Source organism: Talpa europaea, assembly GCF_964194135.1.
Source record: "Talpa europaea genome assembly, chromosome: 11".
In the NCBI taxonomy this organism is placed as follows: Eukaryota; Metazoa; Chordata; class Mammalia; order Eulipotyphla; family Talpidae; genus Talpa; species Talpa europaea.
The window spans coordinates 99,040,011-99,055,153 of NC_140078.1; the positions used below are offsets into that span (position 1 = coordinate 99,040,011).

General features: G+C 44.9%; 1 protein-coding gene across 1 annotated transcript in view; it reads right to left on the bottom strand.

Moving 5' to 3' along the window:
• Positions 1-15,143, bottom strand: part of SYN2 (synapsin II) — a gene marked incomplete at both ends in the record, with an annotated part of 114,786 nt that overhangs the window by 34,038 nt on the left and 65,605 nt on the right. The window contains one exon of the mRNA XM_084247628.1: positions 112-169. Within this exon, the coding sequence (XP_084103754.1) occupies positions 112-169 (58 nt within the window). The remainder of the gene's footprint in view (positions 1-111; positions 170-15,143) is intronic.

Genomic DNA, 15,143 nt, shown 5'->3' on the forward strand with positions numbered 1-15,143 from the left:
GAAAGGCCCAGGGGAATTGGGCTGGGGGTGTGGAAACCACACTCCACAGAACCAGATGGTGCTCTCTGGGCCACCAAGAGGGAACTCTGATGTACCCGCATGGCTGATTACCTGTTCCACTTTGATATCATAATCTCCAAGAACTTTTTTGCCACGGAAGCTCTTGGCCCTGGGGAAAAAAAGAAAAAAGCACCCACATGAATTAGTTTTGTGCCAATGTTGGAAGTGAGAAATTCACTATCACCAAAAAGAGGATGACAGCAGACAGCACCCCAAAAGGAAAACCAAGATCCCCTCACTTTGCTACTACATCCCTGTGAGCCGAGCTGGTAGGCTTGAGCAGACATCTTCCTCTCCTGGATGTTCCACCTGCCCTTAACAAAATAATCCAAAGCACCTTCTCATGCACAGGTCTTGTGATTTTATGATAACGTCCCTGATCTTTGGGCTACCAAAGAAACATAAAAGCAGGAATGTGCTCGCTGTTTACTCCTGTGAAGACAAAGCCAGCCTCACACACTTCTCCACAGAGCCCTTCTCTTTCCCATCCTACTTTCACTCTGATTTTTTTCTAGTTAACTTCTACCCTTGGGATCTTTAGTTTTTTAAGAAGCTCTCATCACTTCCACAAAGGATTTGGGGCAATTAATAACTTAAAAAGCAAGTAGGACCTACAAAACAAGGATTAAAGGATGACTGATGAGCATTAACTTTGCCAGGAAAACGGGGAGGGGTGGGAGGTGCTGTGGAAAGTGACTACAATTGAACACAAACCTGCTGCATTTCTGAGCTGCCAAGAAAATGAGTGACCTTGAGTCATTCAGAACTCACGTCTTCCCCCATCATGGACCCGGAGGGCCTTGCATCAGTGCAGGAGCACGTCCCAGCCCCAGCAAGTGCTCAGTCCTTATGCTAACATTTCTATTTCTACTCTGCCCTTAACCTCATACTCCTGGGTGACCTTCTTACCTGCCCGTTTAGGCTGATTCTCCATTTGTACAAAGGCCCTTTCCAGACTGGACCTGTTAACTAGGTAAGGCTGCCTGTCCAGCGCCTGAAATTAGCACATTTCCAGGAGGTTTTCGAGAAGTCCCTCTCCAAAATGAAGGGCTGCCGCATCATTTACTGGGTATCGTGTTTTAGGAGTTGTGCGCCAGTTGCCTTCAAGAACTACTCATTTAATCCTCATCACAACTCACAAGGCAGGAAGAGACATGAGGGAAAAAGACGCAGAGGAGGGCGGTGGCACACTCAGGGTCCCCAGCCCTTGGCAGGCACAGCACTGCCTTCCCTCTGCCGATTCACACCCCGACTCGTGTCCCTACCCGGTGCCATAAACTGACTTGCCACGTTTGCTGCATTACCTGTCTTGTTTTTTCTTTTTTCTTGTCTCTCCCCCCCCACCCCACCCCCCATTTCCCTTCTCCCACTCTTAAGGGACTTGATGTTGTGAGCACTAGTTCCACTACAAATACTTCCTACCCCAGTTCCTGAGAACTGCCCAGGATGAGGCCAGGCCATTTCCTTTCCTCTTGGGGTTCTGGAACAGTATGTTCTAGGAAATTGTCACTTGGCCTATCCAAGTCCCTGGCCACCCTCAAGTCGTCCCAGAGGCACTCAGCCATCCTGCAGCTCGTCACCGAGTCCACCCCCACCTCCGCCCCACTTCCGCATTGGCTCATCAGCTGGCTTCCAGCACCCTGCTCAGCATTCAGGGCTCAGCCAGACCCTCAGCAAGGGCCCTGGAGCACAAGCCACCATGTGGCCAACATCCCCTCTCACTTCTGGGTTTAAATACCAGGTACACGAGGCACTGCATCTGCTGCACAGACCTTGGCTACTGCAGGTCTATGGCCACTATACAGAGGAGCTGGGGGGAAGGACCCTGAGCTCCCCTCTTATGTCAGTGAGGGCGTCTACCCCAGCTTCTCCAACACTGCCTCCCATTTTCCTGTCTCAACAGTTTCCCTGTGAGATAAATTCCTTGCCTTTCCAAGCACATCCCCTGCCGTTTTGCTGAAACCATGTGAAGCAGTCATGCTGCTATCTAGCAACAGATGGGGAAACTGAGGCCTGGAGCAGTTGAATATTGGCACAAATTACAGAAAAATTCAGAGGCATTATGCTTAGAACTAAGAATGCAGAGTTTACATCTGGGTGCTTACATGCTGCTGGGTTTTTATCAACTAAGTCATTTATTTTGTGGGTTCAGAACACTGAATATATTTAAACATACTTAAAGATTCCAGCTGGGTTTACCTGCCACTTCCTGTACCTGCCTATTGACCAAGTTGACCGATGACTGTTTTCAGGCCTCTCCCCACCCCCACCTCTCAATTATCTTAATGCCTTTTCCTTAAGGTAATTTGTCCTGTTGGAAATCTCAGTCTGTGTTTCCTGCTCCGGGTCACTGACCTCTCTTGGCTGAGCCTCAATCTTATAGAAAGGGAGACAGGATGGCAGGCAGATGGGGCTCATTCTCTGGAGAATGAGCACATCCTCCCGGCTCCAGGCCCTGAGACGTTTGGTTCCAGGTGTTTTCGTGAAAAATGTTGTGACTTACAAGCAAGTGACAGAGGAGTCTCCCAGTGCTAAGAGAGCCCCATGGGGAAGCAGCGTGCTGGAACTCAGAGCACGGGCCCTAGAGGCGCGTCAGCCTCTGATCTGAGCTGAACCCTGTTCTTTCATGCCTGTGCCACTGAGGCAAGTGGCTTAAAGCAAAAAATAATAGTGTGTCACACGGATTAAGCAATCTTATCTTCAAAAATACATAAAAGCATAAGATGAACAATGGCAGCTTCTCCTTTCCATCCCTGGGTTCAGCTTCTTAGTGTCGTCCAGCCTAGGAATACATGTGCGCGTATCTGCAGAAGCACATGTTGCGACACACACACACGGCACCAACGCTACATCAACTCTTCTTTTTTGGACCTTGATTTTTTGTTTTGCACTTAAAGGCACATCTCAGTGGCATGCTGTCAGCACAGACTGACGGCCCTCTTCTAATACTTGCATAAAATTCCATTTGAAGATCACATGGTAACTTAACCTATAATTTATTAGCCAACATTTATGTTACCAGTTTTGGGGTTGTTTCTGCTATTACAAACAGTGCTACAATGACTTACATTTAAGAGTATATCCATAGGATAAATATTTTCCCAGCTCTACTGCGGCATGACTTCCAAATAAAATTATCATCTATTTAAGGTATACAACATGATGATTTAATACATACATGCATGTGCTTTGTGAAAAATATGTGCTTTGTGAAATGGGATTACACCATCAGGTTAGTTAACACCTCTGTCACCTCACATGTTTACCATTTGTGCGGGGGGGGGGGGGGAGGGAAAATGCTAAAGATCTATTCCCTTTGCAAACATCAAGTCTACTTTACAGTATTCTAAAACAGTTACCATGCTGTACTTTATTTTTTTTTTAAAGACTTACTTATTTATTTATACAAGCACTGGGTACAGTCAGAAGCACAGGAGGGTAAGAGAATTCACCAGAACCAGAGCTGGGAACAGAACAAACAGACTGACAAAGTACACTGCTGAGGGGAGCAGTGGGCACGGCAGGAGAGGTCTGCGCGCCATGTGGGACCCTCGCCGGTGGCCAAGTATCGAACCAGCGCTGCAGAGGCTGCAGGCCGTTTCGCAGCCCAGCACTCAACCACTGCGCCACCACAGGAGGCCCCATGCTGTACTTTAGAGGGATTAATAATTTATTGCAGAATTGCTGGTGGAAGGGATAAACACGGTTACAGTTTTTAACGAATTGCCACACTCTTCCCTAACCAAGAAAAAAAATGCTATCACTCTCTCTAGTGTTGAAAATTTGGGAAAGTTAGTTCTCCTCCCTCATTCCCTGCCCCATCCCCCAACCCCCTCACAGAAGCTGGGCACATAGAAGGTGCTCGGGAGGGGCTTTCTCACTGGCAGACTTATCAACTCAACCCAATTCACTGCCTTGTGTTCAATCCTAAACAGAACCCAATGTGTACATCCTTGAAGCACACACTAAAAATATCTATGGTGCCTGTGTTGTCAATTTCCCCCTATTGTAACATGCTTAATAAGCCTAGCAGCTGAGGAGCATCTGAGCTTAATGGCTTGCAGCTTCCTTGATGGACCCGGCAATGAACCATCTCGCCTTATTGCTAAAATGAGTAGAGGCTTCTGGATTTAACTCTTCTTCCTCATCGCGATGAATACCTTCATCAACTCCCAACCACCGGCCCCCTCAAGCTTGTGAAGCTGAGCAGCAGGATTTCAGAAACTTCTCTGCTAATGCCACCTCTAAACTTGGCCCTACCTAGGCAAGCCTTGCTTAGTGCCCTCTGTTTTATGCCTGAGATTATGGAGGAAGGTCTGGAAGTAAAAGCCAGAGGAGCTGAGTCCAGCTGCTTAGTTGTGTGATTTTGAGCAAGTACCTGCCTCTCTGAACCTAAATTTCCTCATGTACACAACAGGGCTAGTAGCTATTTTAATAATAATAGCTAACATTCCTGTGCATTAACCACTCTTCTAAGTGTTTTATCTCATTTGATAGTGCCTGACTCACAGGCTGTTGTGATGACCTAATGATACCAGATGAGAAAGCATTGCCTTGAAATGCTTTTAAAATCCTGAAATGCCATGCAGACAAAAATACTGTTAGAAGAATATCATGAACACGGATGCACCCGGTGTGACTGCGGTTTTGCTGTTACCATGGCCACCCTGGCTTCTCTCTTATCTGCACGCTTGTCACATGTGTTATCTGCTCATGACATCTGTCATAGCAGCTCATCTGGTACCACCACCCAGACTCACGTTCTCTGTGCCCTCCTGCCCCGGCCTCACTAGCTCATGTTGTTCCAATGATGTTCCAGAGCAAGGATCACCCTGGAGGTAAGCCCCGGAGTCTCCAGAACATTTTGATTTTTAAATATTGATTATGTCCTATTGTCAGATTACAGACTCTATATCTCTAAGTTTCCACCTCCTTCACTAAGCTGTGTTCTAGGCAAGGTCACAGTCAGGGCCCGCAGTTCAGGCTGCAGGCCCCGCAGTTCAGGGCCCGCAGTTCTGGTTTCCAATGTGGAAAACCAGAAGAGGCCACCTGAGGACTGCATGTGCTGCGTCTGGTCTGCAGGCCGCCCTCATGTCTCTTCTCCAAAGTGCACATCCCAGGGTGTCAGGTTCTTCTTCCCTCATTGAGCCCCATGTAGAGATATTTCTCCATCTCCCTCCACACTGGAACGAAAGGACCCACAAGTCCAGGCTGTCAATCCTCTCTAGGTGACCGAGGCTTGCACAAGGGTCAAAAATGAAAATCTCCAGCTAAAAGATGAACATGCTAACTATGCACTCAAAAGCTCCCAAATGCATTTAGGGAACAGGATTTGTTTAGAGCTAATCCAACATCTATGCAATACACATACTGGCCCCGAGGCTTAGTTTCTGGTTCTCACTGTATCAATCTTGTTTTTGTTTTTTTTTTCCTGGCCAAGCACCTCAAGACTTCAGCAAGTGAGAAAATACACTAGAAAAAGTAGATAATTCCTATTTCCTACCCTACACACAGAGTAAAATCAGATCTGCCAGTCTTGGAGAGTTTGTGAGCGCCTGTTGCCACCCACTGGCAAGATGTGTTACTGCAGCCAAGCTGTGATGCCAGCTCACACCCACTCCACCAGCTGAATAGCCTCAACTTCACTGGCCAGGTAGATATCCCACCAGGTATTTGCAGCTCAAGAAACCATGCCCAAAGAGGCATGGTTTCTTCTAAAAATTGTGCATCCATACATCCCAAGCCAGATGATTGGCCTTTTGCAATCTATAGAAAGGCTGTGATTTATCAACAAATTCAGCAACAATGTGGGGAAGCACCCAGTGGTAGGTGCTGGAAATGTAAAAATGCATTTGCAGGTGCCAAGAACAGAAAGAACAGTCTAGAAAAAGGGCACAAATAACAATGCGGGTAATTGCTGAGGTCCCTTTCAACTCTTAAGATTAATGACTAGGATTCACATTCCTACCTTTCTATCTTTTCCTTTAAAAATAAGGCAAACAACTAAATCAACAGCAATAACAAAAGTTTCCGATAGCTCAGACAGACCTTCAGGAAGCTCACAGTCGGTGGAGGACAGGAGCATAAATAAAAGATCATAACGTGGGGCATACACTGTAGCAGGAGACAGAACAAGGCCCTGCGGGGAGCAGCTTGCTCTGCCAAAAGTCTGGGAAGGCTCCAGAGATGGAGCTGAGTTTTAAAGCAGGAATTTTTTTTTTAAATAATAAATTTTATTTTTATATTCCCCCATACAATTGCAAATGCCCCGTTCTGACCCCAACCCCTCCCCTCCTGCCCCCCACCCCCCAAAAAGTGTCTCTGGTTCATAGTTTTTTGTTGATTTTGATTTTCACTTTCTTATATTCATTTTTCTGGTCCCTTATTTAAGTTTTCTAGATTCCTAAAGCAGGAATTTTTGACAGAAGGAGGAGGAAGCAGAACTGAAAGGTGAGTGCAAAGGCACAGAAACTGGGCGAGCACAGAGCAAAGCCAGTGGGCTGACCAGCTGCCCAGTGGCTGTGGGCTGGGTGGGGAGAGCCTGGGGCAGGGAAGAGGCAGACTGGCAAGGGTCTTCCGATGCCAGGCTGAGTAGTTGGGACTTAGTGACTAGCTCCCAGGAGATTTTTAAATACATTTTATTATGGAAAATTCTGCCCTCAACTGTTACCAACATTTTGCCAGTCTTCCACCTATCACCCTCATTTGTTGGGACAACTATTTTAGTGCAAATTCCAAACATCATGCCATTTTTCCTGTAAAATTTTAACTATTATCTCTAACTGGTAAGGTTTTAAAAGCTTTTTATTTTATCGTGAATGTATTTTTAACCATTCAATTCAGCAGCATCAAGCACACACATGACGTGGTGTGACATTAAGTCTGTGGTCACTAAGCAAAAACTGTCCCACCTACCCCACCCCACCCTAGTCCCTGGTGCCCCTAGTCTACTTTCTCTCTATGAATTTGTCTATTCCGGGGAAATGACTTTTTTTTTTTTTTTTTTTTGGTGGGACCCTCGCCGGTGGCCAGGGATTGAACTGGCGCTGCAGAGGCTGCGGGCAGGCTCGCAGCCCAGCACTCAACTGCTGCGCCACCAGGGGAGGCCCTGGGGAAATGACTTTTTAATAATTAATATATTACTTGAAAATTGGTAATACTTTAAAACATCTTTACTGAGTCTGTTATTCAAATTGGCCCAATGACCTCCAAAGACACTGTCAAAGACTTTAAACATGGAAGTAATGTGACCACAGGTGCCTAAGAACTGTGAGACCATTTTGTTTGGAAGGCGGAGGAGACAGGAGGGAAGTGATCAGGACCCTGGATCATCCAGGATGCTGCCGCAGGGTCTGTGGTTTTACTAGCACAGAACAAAGCAGAAGCCAGGGCACAGAGCTCATCTGGCTGATCAATGAATCTGAATTTCACTGATTAGGTCTATGAACCGGGAGGCTACCTGGGAAATGACAGTGGCATTAACAAATAGGACTAAATGAAGTGACAGAGGTACAGGGCACCTGGTACAGTTGTTCTGGTGCCCAGATATAAACAAGATGCAAAATGGCCAAGGGGTTCTTAACTCAAATTTGGACTTGTTATCTAACTCAGGGACTATTTTACAAGCGCTGCCACCTCCTCGCTGCTCCCTTTAAAATCAAGTTGCTTAATTTATCTGAGCCTCATCCTCCTTTGCAACCAGAAAACACTGAGATGATGCTCCTATAAAGCATGATAGATTGTAAGATCACACTGGGTTATCATGGAGAAATTTCTAGCATGGATAATTGGTTTAGGAATAAGAAACAAAGGACAGGAAAGGTGTGAGCACTCTTCTAGGTAAAGGTGATGTTCTGTGCTGGTCCTTGATGCTATTAATTCAGTGATTAAGTTGTTAAACGCTCAGCAACTAAGGCACTTCTTAGATAGGAAGCACGCTGTGTGGTGTCTTAGTTAACATTCATAAATGATCTGGAGGAGCACACACTGGGAAGTCGCCAAGTCTGCAGATGGCATTCAGGCTCTTCCAGGGATTAAAATGCCAAACTGATTAAGGATAAACTGAAAGAAGATGTGCACGTGGGCAGGAAAGTGGCAGAGGAGTTTTAATGTGACTAAGTGTAAGAAAACATATTCAAGGGAGATAATCCTATCAAGAGCCATGTGGTGAAGGAACCTGCACTGACAGAAAACTGTTTGCTTGAGACATCTGTCCCAGGAGATGTCAGACAAAAGAGCAAGGGAGCGAAAGGTGGAGATGCTGGTTATCACCAGCAAGTTTACTGGAAACCCAGCATAAAGGGCTGCTCACACTCCCATCTCCCCCTGCACACGCTGCAGTGCCTTCAGGCTTGTGAAAGAACATGTCCAAGTACATGTGACATGTACCGCTCACAGAAGACACGTATCCTAACACACATGACATGGCCCAGGGAACAACAGGACAAAATGAAAGATTTTAGGAAAGACTGAACTTAGGAGTCTTGTTCCATCTGTAAAGATAAAGCTCCAAAGGAGCCAGGGTGAAGGAGGAGGGAAAGAACATGGAGAGATAATGTGCGTCATTCACCCCAGGTGACCCAAGTAATCTCACGGCGTATCGGCCTCATAAGAACACCACCTCCGTGTTTACTGGTTGTGAAGGAAAATGAGGTACACAGATCAAGCCCCTTGCTTTCAAAGGGAGCAGTGAAGAGGTGGCATTCTTGATGGTCAAGTGGGGAGACTTCTTTAGTTGTGGAGCAGGCCCCGTTCATTTTTGTGTTCCCAGCGGCTGTCACATAGTAGATGCTCAGGAAATGTTTATGGAGCTGTAGGTTTGAATACAGCCAGACATCTGGAAGCTAATATCAGAGAGGACAGTCAGGCTTACGCTGACATTGAGGCTTGAAGATCTCTGAAATCTACTCAGGCCTTCTGCAGAGATATATCACTCCCTCATGTGGTCCAGAGGAGCCTTCAACAGCCTTTGGTGGCAGATGAGACCCCCTTGAGAAAAACAGCAATCTCCAATCCCTGACAAATGACTAATTTCTAAGTAAACACCCCAGCTGTGACTTCAGTTGCGAACAGCAAATCACTTTTTCTGAGCAGATTTTCTGAAGATCTCTATTTTGGGGAATAATTAAATGACGAAGAATCACAAGATAACAAGATTATCAAATACAGAAAATAAAAAACAAAAAAGAAGAACCCTGTCACTCAGCAGAACACAAGACGGGAAGATTAGAAGCATTTGTCTGTGATTATAGTGGAGCTACAGAACAGAAGGCTTTGGAGTCACGGGACAGATTCTCTTTCCATGACCAGCTTATAAAATTAAATCAGGCTGATTCAATATTGGAGCAAAGTGGGTCAGTTATAAAGTTTGCTTTGGAGAAGCACCAAGAAAATATAATTTTCTGAAGATAAGGAATTATTTTCTGCCAGATAAACAGGGTTCCTGCATTGGCCAGTCTCCAGGGTAGGGTCACACATCAGTAGCAGTCCTCAAAGTGACATCTTCTGTAATCCAACCCCATCCTTCTCCCTCCTTCAAGCCTGCTGCAGAGGTTTTGTATGAATTAGAAAAAGGTACCCTTTCCCCTGGATGGAGCACACCTGCGCCGGAACTTGGCTGGAGAGTAGAATACAGGGACATGCTTCATTCTCCTCTGTTGGATGCCCTTGTGCATCAAGCAAATGCACAAGCAAATGCAGCAGCCCTGTCTTACTACCACCATTCAGACACGGAACGGCACTCCAACTACCTGGTCAAACTACCACCTCATGGTCCACCTGACCACCCCTTTCTCACAATAGCCAACATACAGAAACAAGCTACATGTCAATAAATTAATGAATAAAGATTATGTGACAAGGGCCTCCCCTGGTGGGGCAGTGGTTGAGCGCTGGGCTGCGAGGCTGCCTGCAGCCTCTGCAGCGCCGGTTCATTCCCTGGCCGCAGGCGAGGGTCCCACAAAAAAAAAAAAAAAAGATTATGTGACAAATACCTACAATGGAATATTATTCGGCAGTTTAAAAAGGCAGCTATCCTGCCATTTGCAAAATGGATGAACCTGAAAGACATTATATTAAGTGAAGTAAGCCAGGCACAGAAGGATAAATACCCCATATACTTACATGTGGAATCTAAATAGTCAGATTCATAAAAGCAGGAAATAGAATGGTGGTTGCCAAGGGCTGGGGGTCAGGGTGATGGGATTTGGGGCAAAGGGACAAATTTTCATTTATGCAGGTGAATGTGTTCTGGCATCTAATGTATAATGTAGTGATGACAGCTGACAATATGAGCTGCATATTTAAAATCTGCTAAGAGTTTTCACCACCAAAAAAATAACAAAAAGGTAATCTCAGAGGCCTTTTACCCAGCTATTGAGAAAGTCATATTGTTTTCCTTATTATGTTTGTTGCTATGATGAATAATATTAACTGTTACTCAAGCATTGTATGAAACTTGAGTTCCTGAGATGAACCCTATTGGGCTGAAGGAATCAGGACATGAGGCCCGATTCCTTTTCATATGCCATGGTATCCAATTTGCTGAAACACTGTTATGAACTGTTGTGACTATGTTTGGGGGGATTTGGGCTTGTGGCTTTCTTTCCTTATGGTGTCTGTTTTTCGTGGTAGAGTAATAATGCCGGCTTCACAGAGTGAGTTGGGAGGTTGAGAGCTTGTGAAGAACTTGTATTGTTTCTACTATAAATATATGTTTGGGAGAATTTGCCCTGAAACAACTATGGGTTTTCTACTTTTCTTCCAACCTTTGAATCCAGGATTAAATTAGTAGATATGTTACACTGAATGACTGCATCTAGATTTGTAAGAATGGGACAAAATTCATTTTCTCATACATGTAATGGATAATTTTGTGTATCAACTTCACAGGACCACAGGAGTCCAGATAGTTGCCTAAACATTTTTTTGGGTGCGTCTGAAAAGGGTGTTTGTGGACAAGACCAATGTTTGAATCAGGACTGAAGGAAGCAGACTGCCCTCCCTGTGTGGATGGCTCTCATCCAATCCACTGAAGGCCTCCAGAGAATGGGAAATTGGAATGAGGGAGAATTCACCGCCTCCCTCTGCCTAACTCTCTTTGAGTTAGGACATTAGTCTTCTCCTGCCTTTGAACTTGGACTGAACTTACACCATCAGTTCTCCCCAGTCTCCAGGCCTTCATAATTGGACCAGAACGAAACCATTGTTTCTCCTGTGTCTCCAGTTTGCTGACAGATCTTGGGACCCTTCAGCCTCCATAAATGTGTGAGCCAACTGCTTATAATAAATTTCTTTCTTTGGGCTGCTCTAGCAAATGCTTTAAACTGGGCAGCCTAAGCAACAGACATTCATTTCTCATGGTTCTAGAGGTTGAGAAGACTAGATCAAGGTGTGGCTGTATTCGGTTGCTGGGGAGGATCCTTTTCCTGGCTTGCACACAGCCACCTTCTTGCTGTGTTCTCATTTGGTAGGGGGAGATGCTTCCAACAAGTCTAAGGGGCTGAATCCCATCATGGGGCCCCCTCCCTCATGAACTCATATAAACCAAATCACCTCCAAAGGCCCCACCTACAAATACCACTACACTGTGAATTAGAGCTTCACTATAGGGATTTTGGAGCTTGGGGAGGTACACAGATATTTAGCCCACACCGACACCCCTAATGAAGTCACCTGCCCACCTGCAACTTGAGGGAATGAGGAATCGCAACACATAAAGCAGTATTACACAAGAATACACAATTTTGTATGCTCATCAAATGTCAACATTAATAGTCATTTACACTTTTTGGGTTGGACACTCCCTGAATCAAAATGAAGAAAAAGTACCTTTTTCATCATATAACACAGAAACACATCATTTAAACCAACTCAGAAATGTTGCATTTTAACCAATTGCTGAGTGGCACAGCACACCAGAGAGCCAAGGTTTTAGAGCCAGGCTTAAATCTCAGGCCCTCAATTTACCACTGGAACTTGAGTTCTTGACTGCTGTGTATCTTCATGTATAAGATAGGTATAGAAACTGTTTCTAAAGTTTGTCAGACTTAAAAATGCCTCTGCCTTTGAAGCATCCCTCGAACATGCTAACATTACCATCTCTTTCCCTGCTGGATCCATTCCCTTCTCCCTCACCCCCAGCTCCATCACTGCACGTCTGGCTTCTTCTCACAATTGAAGTCTCAGCGGACACATGACTTCCTCAGTGATGTTTTCTGCCCCTGCTCTCCTACAATGCCAGGTAAGTGTTAAGTTAACAATGTTGTTTTTTGAATGACTAGATGAGCATGTGAGTCCTTTCTTCCCTCTTTCTATGAAAAAAACCACTGGATTAAACTATGTGTCTGCATGAGTCCTTCAGAACTGTGAGCATTTCAACAAAATGGATTCATTGTTTGAATGCTGATCAGGCATCTATAAATATAGCCAGAAATGTGGCCATTTATTCCAGTGCGCGATGAGCTCACCCTCCATCTTAACGTTCTATTTTAGGTAAAAATCAACAGGCTGGTTATTGAAACGTTCATAGATTTTACTTTTTTTTTTTTTTAAAGATTTATTTATTTTATCTATACAAGCTCTGGGTACAGACAGAAGCACGGGAGGGTGAGAGAATTCACCAGAGCCAGAGGGGAGAGCAGAGCAGGCAGACTGACGAAGTACACTGCTGAGGGGAGCAGTGGGCGGCAGGAGAGGTCTGCACACCATGTGGGACCCTCGCCGGGCAGCTGTGGATCAAACCGGAGCTGCAGACGCTGCGGGCAGCTTCACAACCCAGCGCTCAACCGCTGCACCACCGGGGAGGCCCCATAGATTTTACTCATGTAAGAGACATTAAAAGCATAATATTCCCTAAACTTCTGAGCAGGAGAATTGTGCTTGGAGTCTCACTTATTTTACATATGAAACAACAGAGGCTGGGAGAGGAAATACTTGACTAGTTCAAGGCCCAAACACCTAGCTAGAGGCAGGCCACATTCTTTCTATTCATGCTGTGTCCTGGAGCAAGAAAGGTTCCTCTCCCCAGAACTGGAGGCCACTAGAATCCAACAGAGACCCCCAAGGATACTGTAGGGTGTGTAAACTGAGGACTGATTTCCAGGCAGAGTGAGGCCAAGTATGACAAAGAATATAAATAGCTGAGCATTATGAAGGCATAAGGATGTTTTCTTTATTTTATCCCTTTACGGATGTACTGATTGTGTTTGTGATACTGCATCATCGATACATGTTCATTACAGCAAATTGCTAGAAGGAAATAAGAAACGAGCTTTCCCCTCATTCATTCACAAAGGAGACCTGGCCCTCTTTTCCTGGTCCAAGTCAAACTGCCATGGCTGGTATTATCAGCCTACTCACCACCATGGCTCAGAGAACATCCTTGTACCTCAAGGCAAAACAACACTGGATTTCCAAATCCAAACCCAGGTGGCACATTCCATTCTACAATTTCCCAACTGGCACCAAGTCAGGGGAGATAATATTCACCAGAATAGGCACTAACAACTGAATTTTGGCAGGCTGGGAGAACTGGCATTGTCCTGGCAGAGGCATGCCACGAGCTACCAGATGCACCCGAGTTCAGCCACACTGAGCCACACATGTTGGGAATGGAGGACGGGACTCAGATGCTAGCCTCTCATCTTTACAGGCCAAGGAACTAAGGCTTAAAGAGGAAAAGAGACCCGAAGTCAGGAGCGAGAACTGTGTGCAAACGCTGCTATCTTCTCAACCCAGTGCTCTTCTCGTTACACCAAGTTTAACCTAAAATGGACCTGGATGAAAGCTCACGTAGTCTAGAAGTGCAAAGTTACATGGGCTCCTCCCCTCAATGGACCTGCCTAGTCTGTTAGCCACCTCCAAAGACCCACTGAAAATGCTTGTCCCAAAAAAGTGGTTTAAAATCAACTCAAACTGACTTGCCTGACAACCCAATTCATTTTATCCCTAGTGTTTGGACATGCTCCTTTGAAAAGGAATCTATTTTATAATGAGATATTCTATAAACCTTTACAAATATAATTCTCATTCAGCAAAGATTCATTAGATTAGGTACCTCTTTGACCCGCAAGACACTGGGTGGGGGATTAGCAGAAAGAAAAACCATAGGCCCGGCTCAGCTCTGACACAAGGAAGAATAGCAATACACCAGTATGAACAGAAGTACAACAGATTATTTATCCCAGAGTCCAAGCACCAGACTTCTATTAACTATACTAAACTTAATAATAGCTCATATTAAGTACTTACTGTGCTTATTCCACAGTTCATTCAGTCAAATTTCACATCAGTCATATAAATTAGATAGCATTATCTCCAGTCTTACAGATAAGATAGCTAAGGCAGAGAAAGATTAATTTGTTTAAGGTCAGACAATTACTGAGCTGCAGATAAAGGGTTTGGAACCATGCAAACTGACTCCAGAACAGATCCTATTAGCCACCTCACACTACTTCTAAAATACGGAATTATTCAAAAAAGAATTTTAAAAGATTTTTTAAAAAATAATCACAATTTACTAATACTTTCCTAAAACATTCACTTTGATGCTTTTCAATTTTATTTTTTAGATACAATTTTGTATTAAAAAGCAACTGAAGGCCTCCCCTGGTGGCGCAGCGGTTGAGCGCTGGGCTGCGAAGCTGTCCGCGGCCTCTGTAGCACCGGTTCGATCCCCGGCCGCTGGTGAGGGATCCACATGGCACGCAGACCTCTCCTCCCGCCCACTGCTCCCCTCAGCAGTGTACTTCGTCACTATGCCTGTTCTGTTCCCCACTCTGGCTCTGGTGAATCCTCTCACCCTCCCGCGCTTCTGTCTGTACCCAGTGCTTGAATAAATAAATTTAAAAAAAAAAAAGGCAATTGAGCATCTGTTACTACTTTAAAATGGTGCTTCCTAGGAAGTATGACTTTTGTAATAAAAACACAGCTTTTTAAAATAGGTATTTACACAGGTCAGTAAAGACAACTGGTACCTCTAGATACAGTCTGGGACCTTTCTGGCTCGTCATCAACCATTCCCTATTAATTCTCTTCCTTTTCCTATCTCGGTTTTAAAGAGAAAAACCTTTTCACCAGGCTTC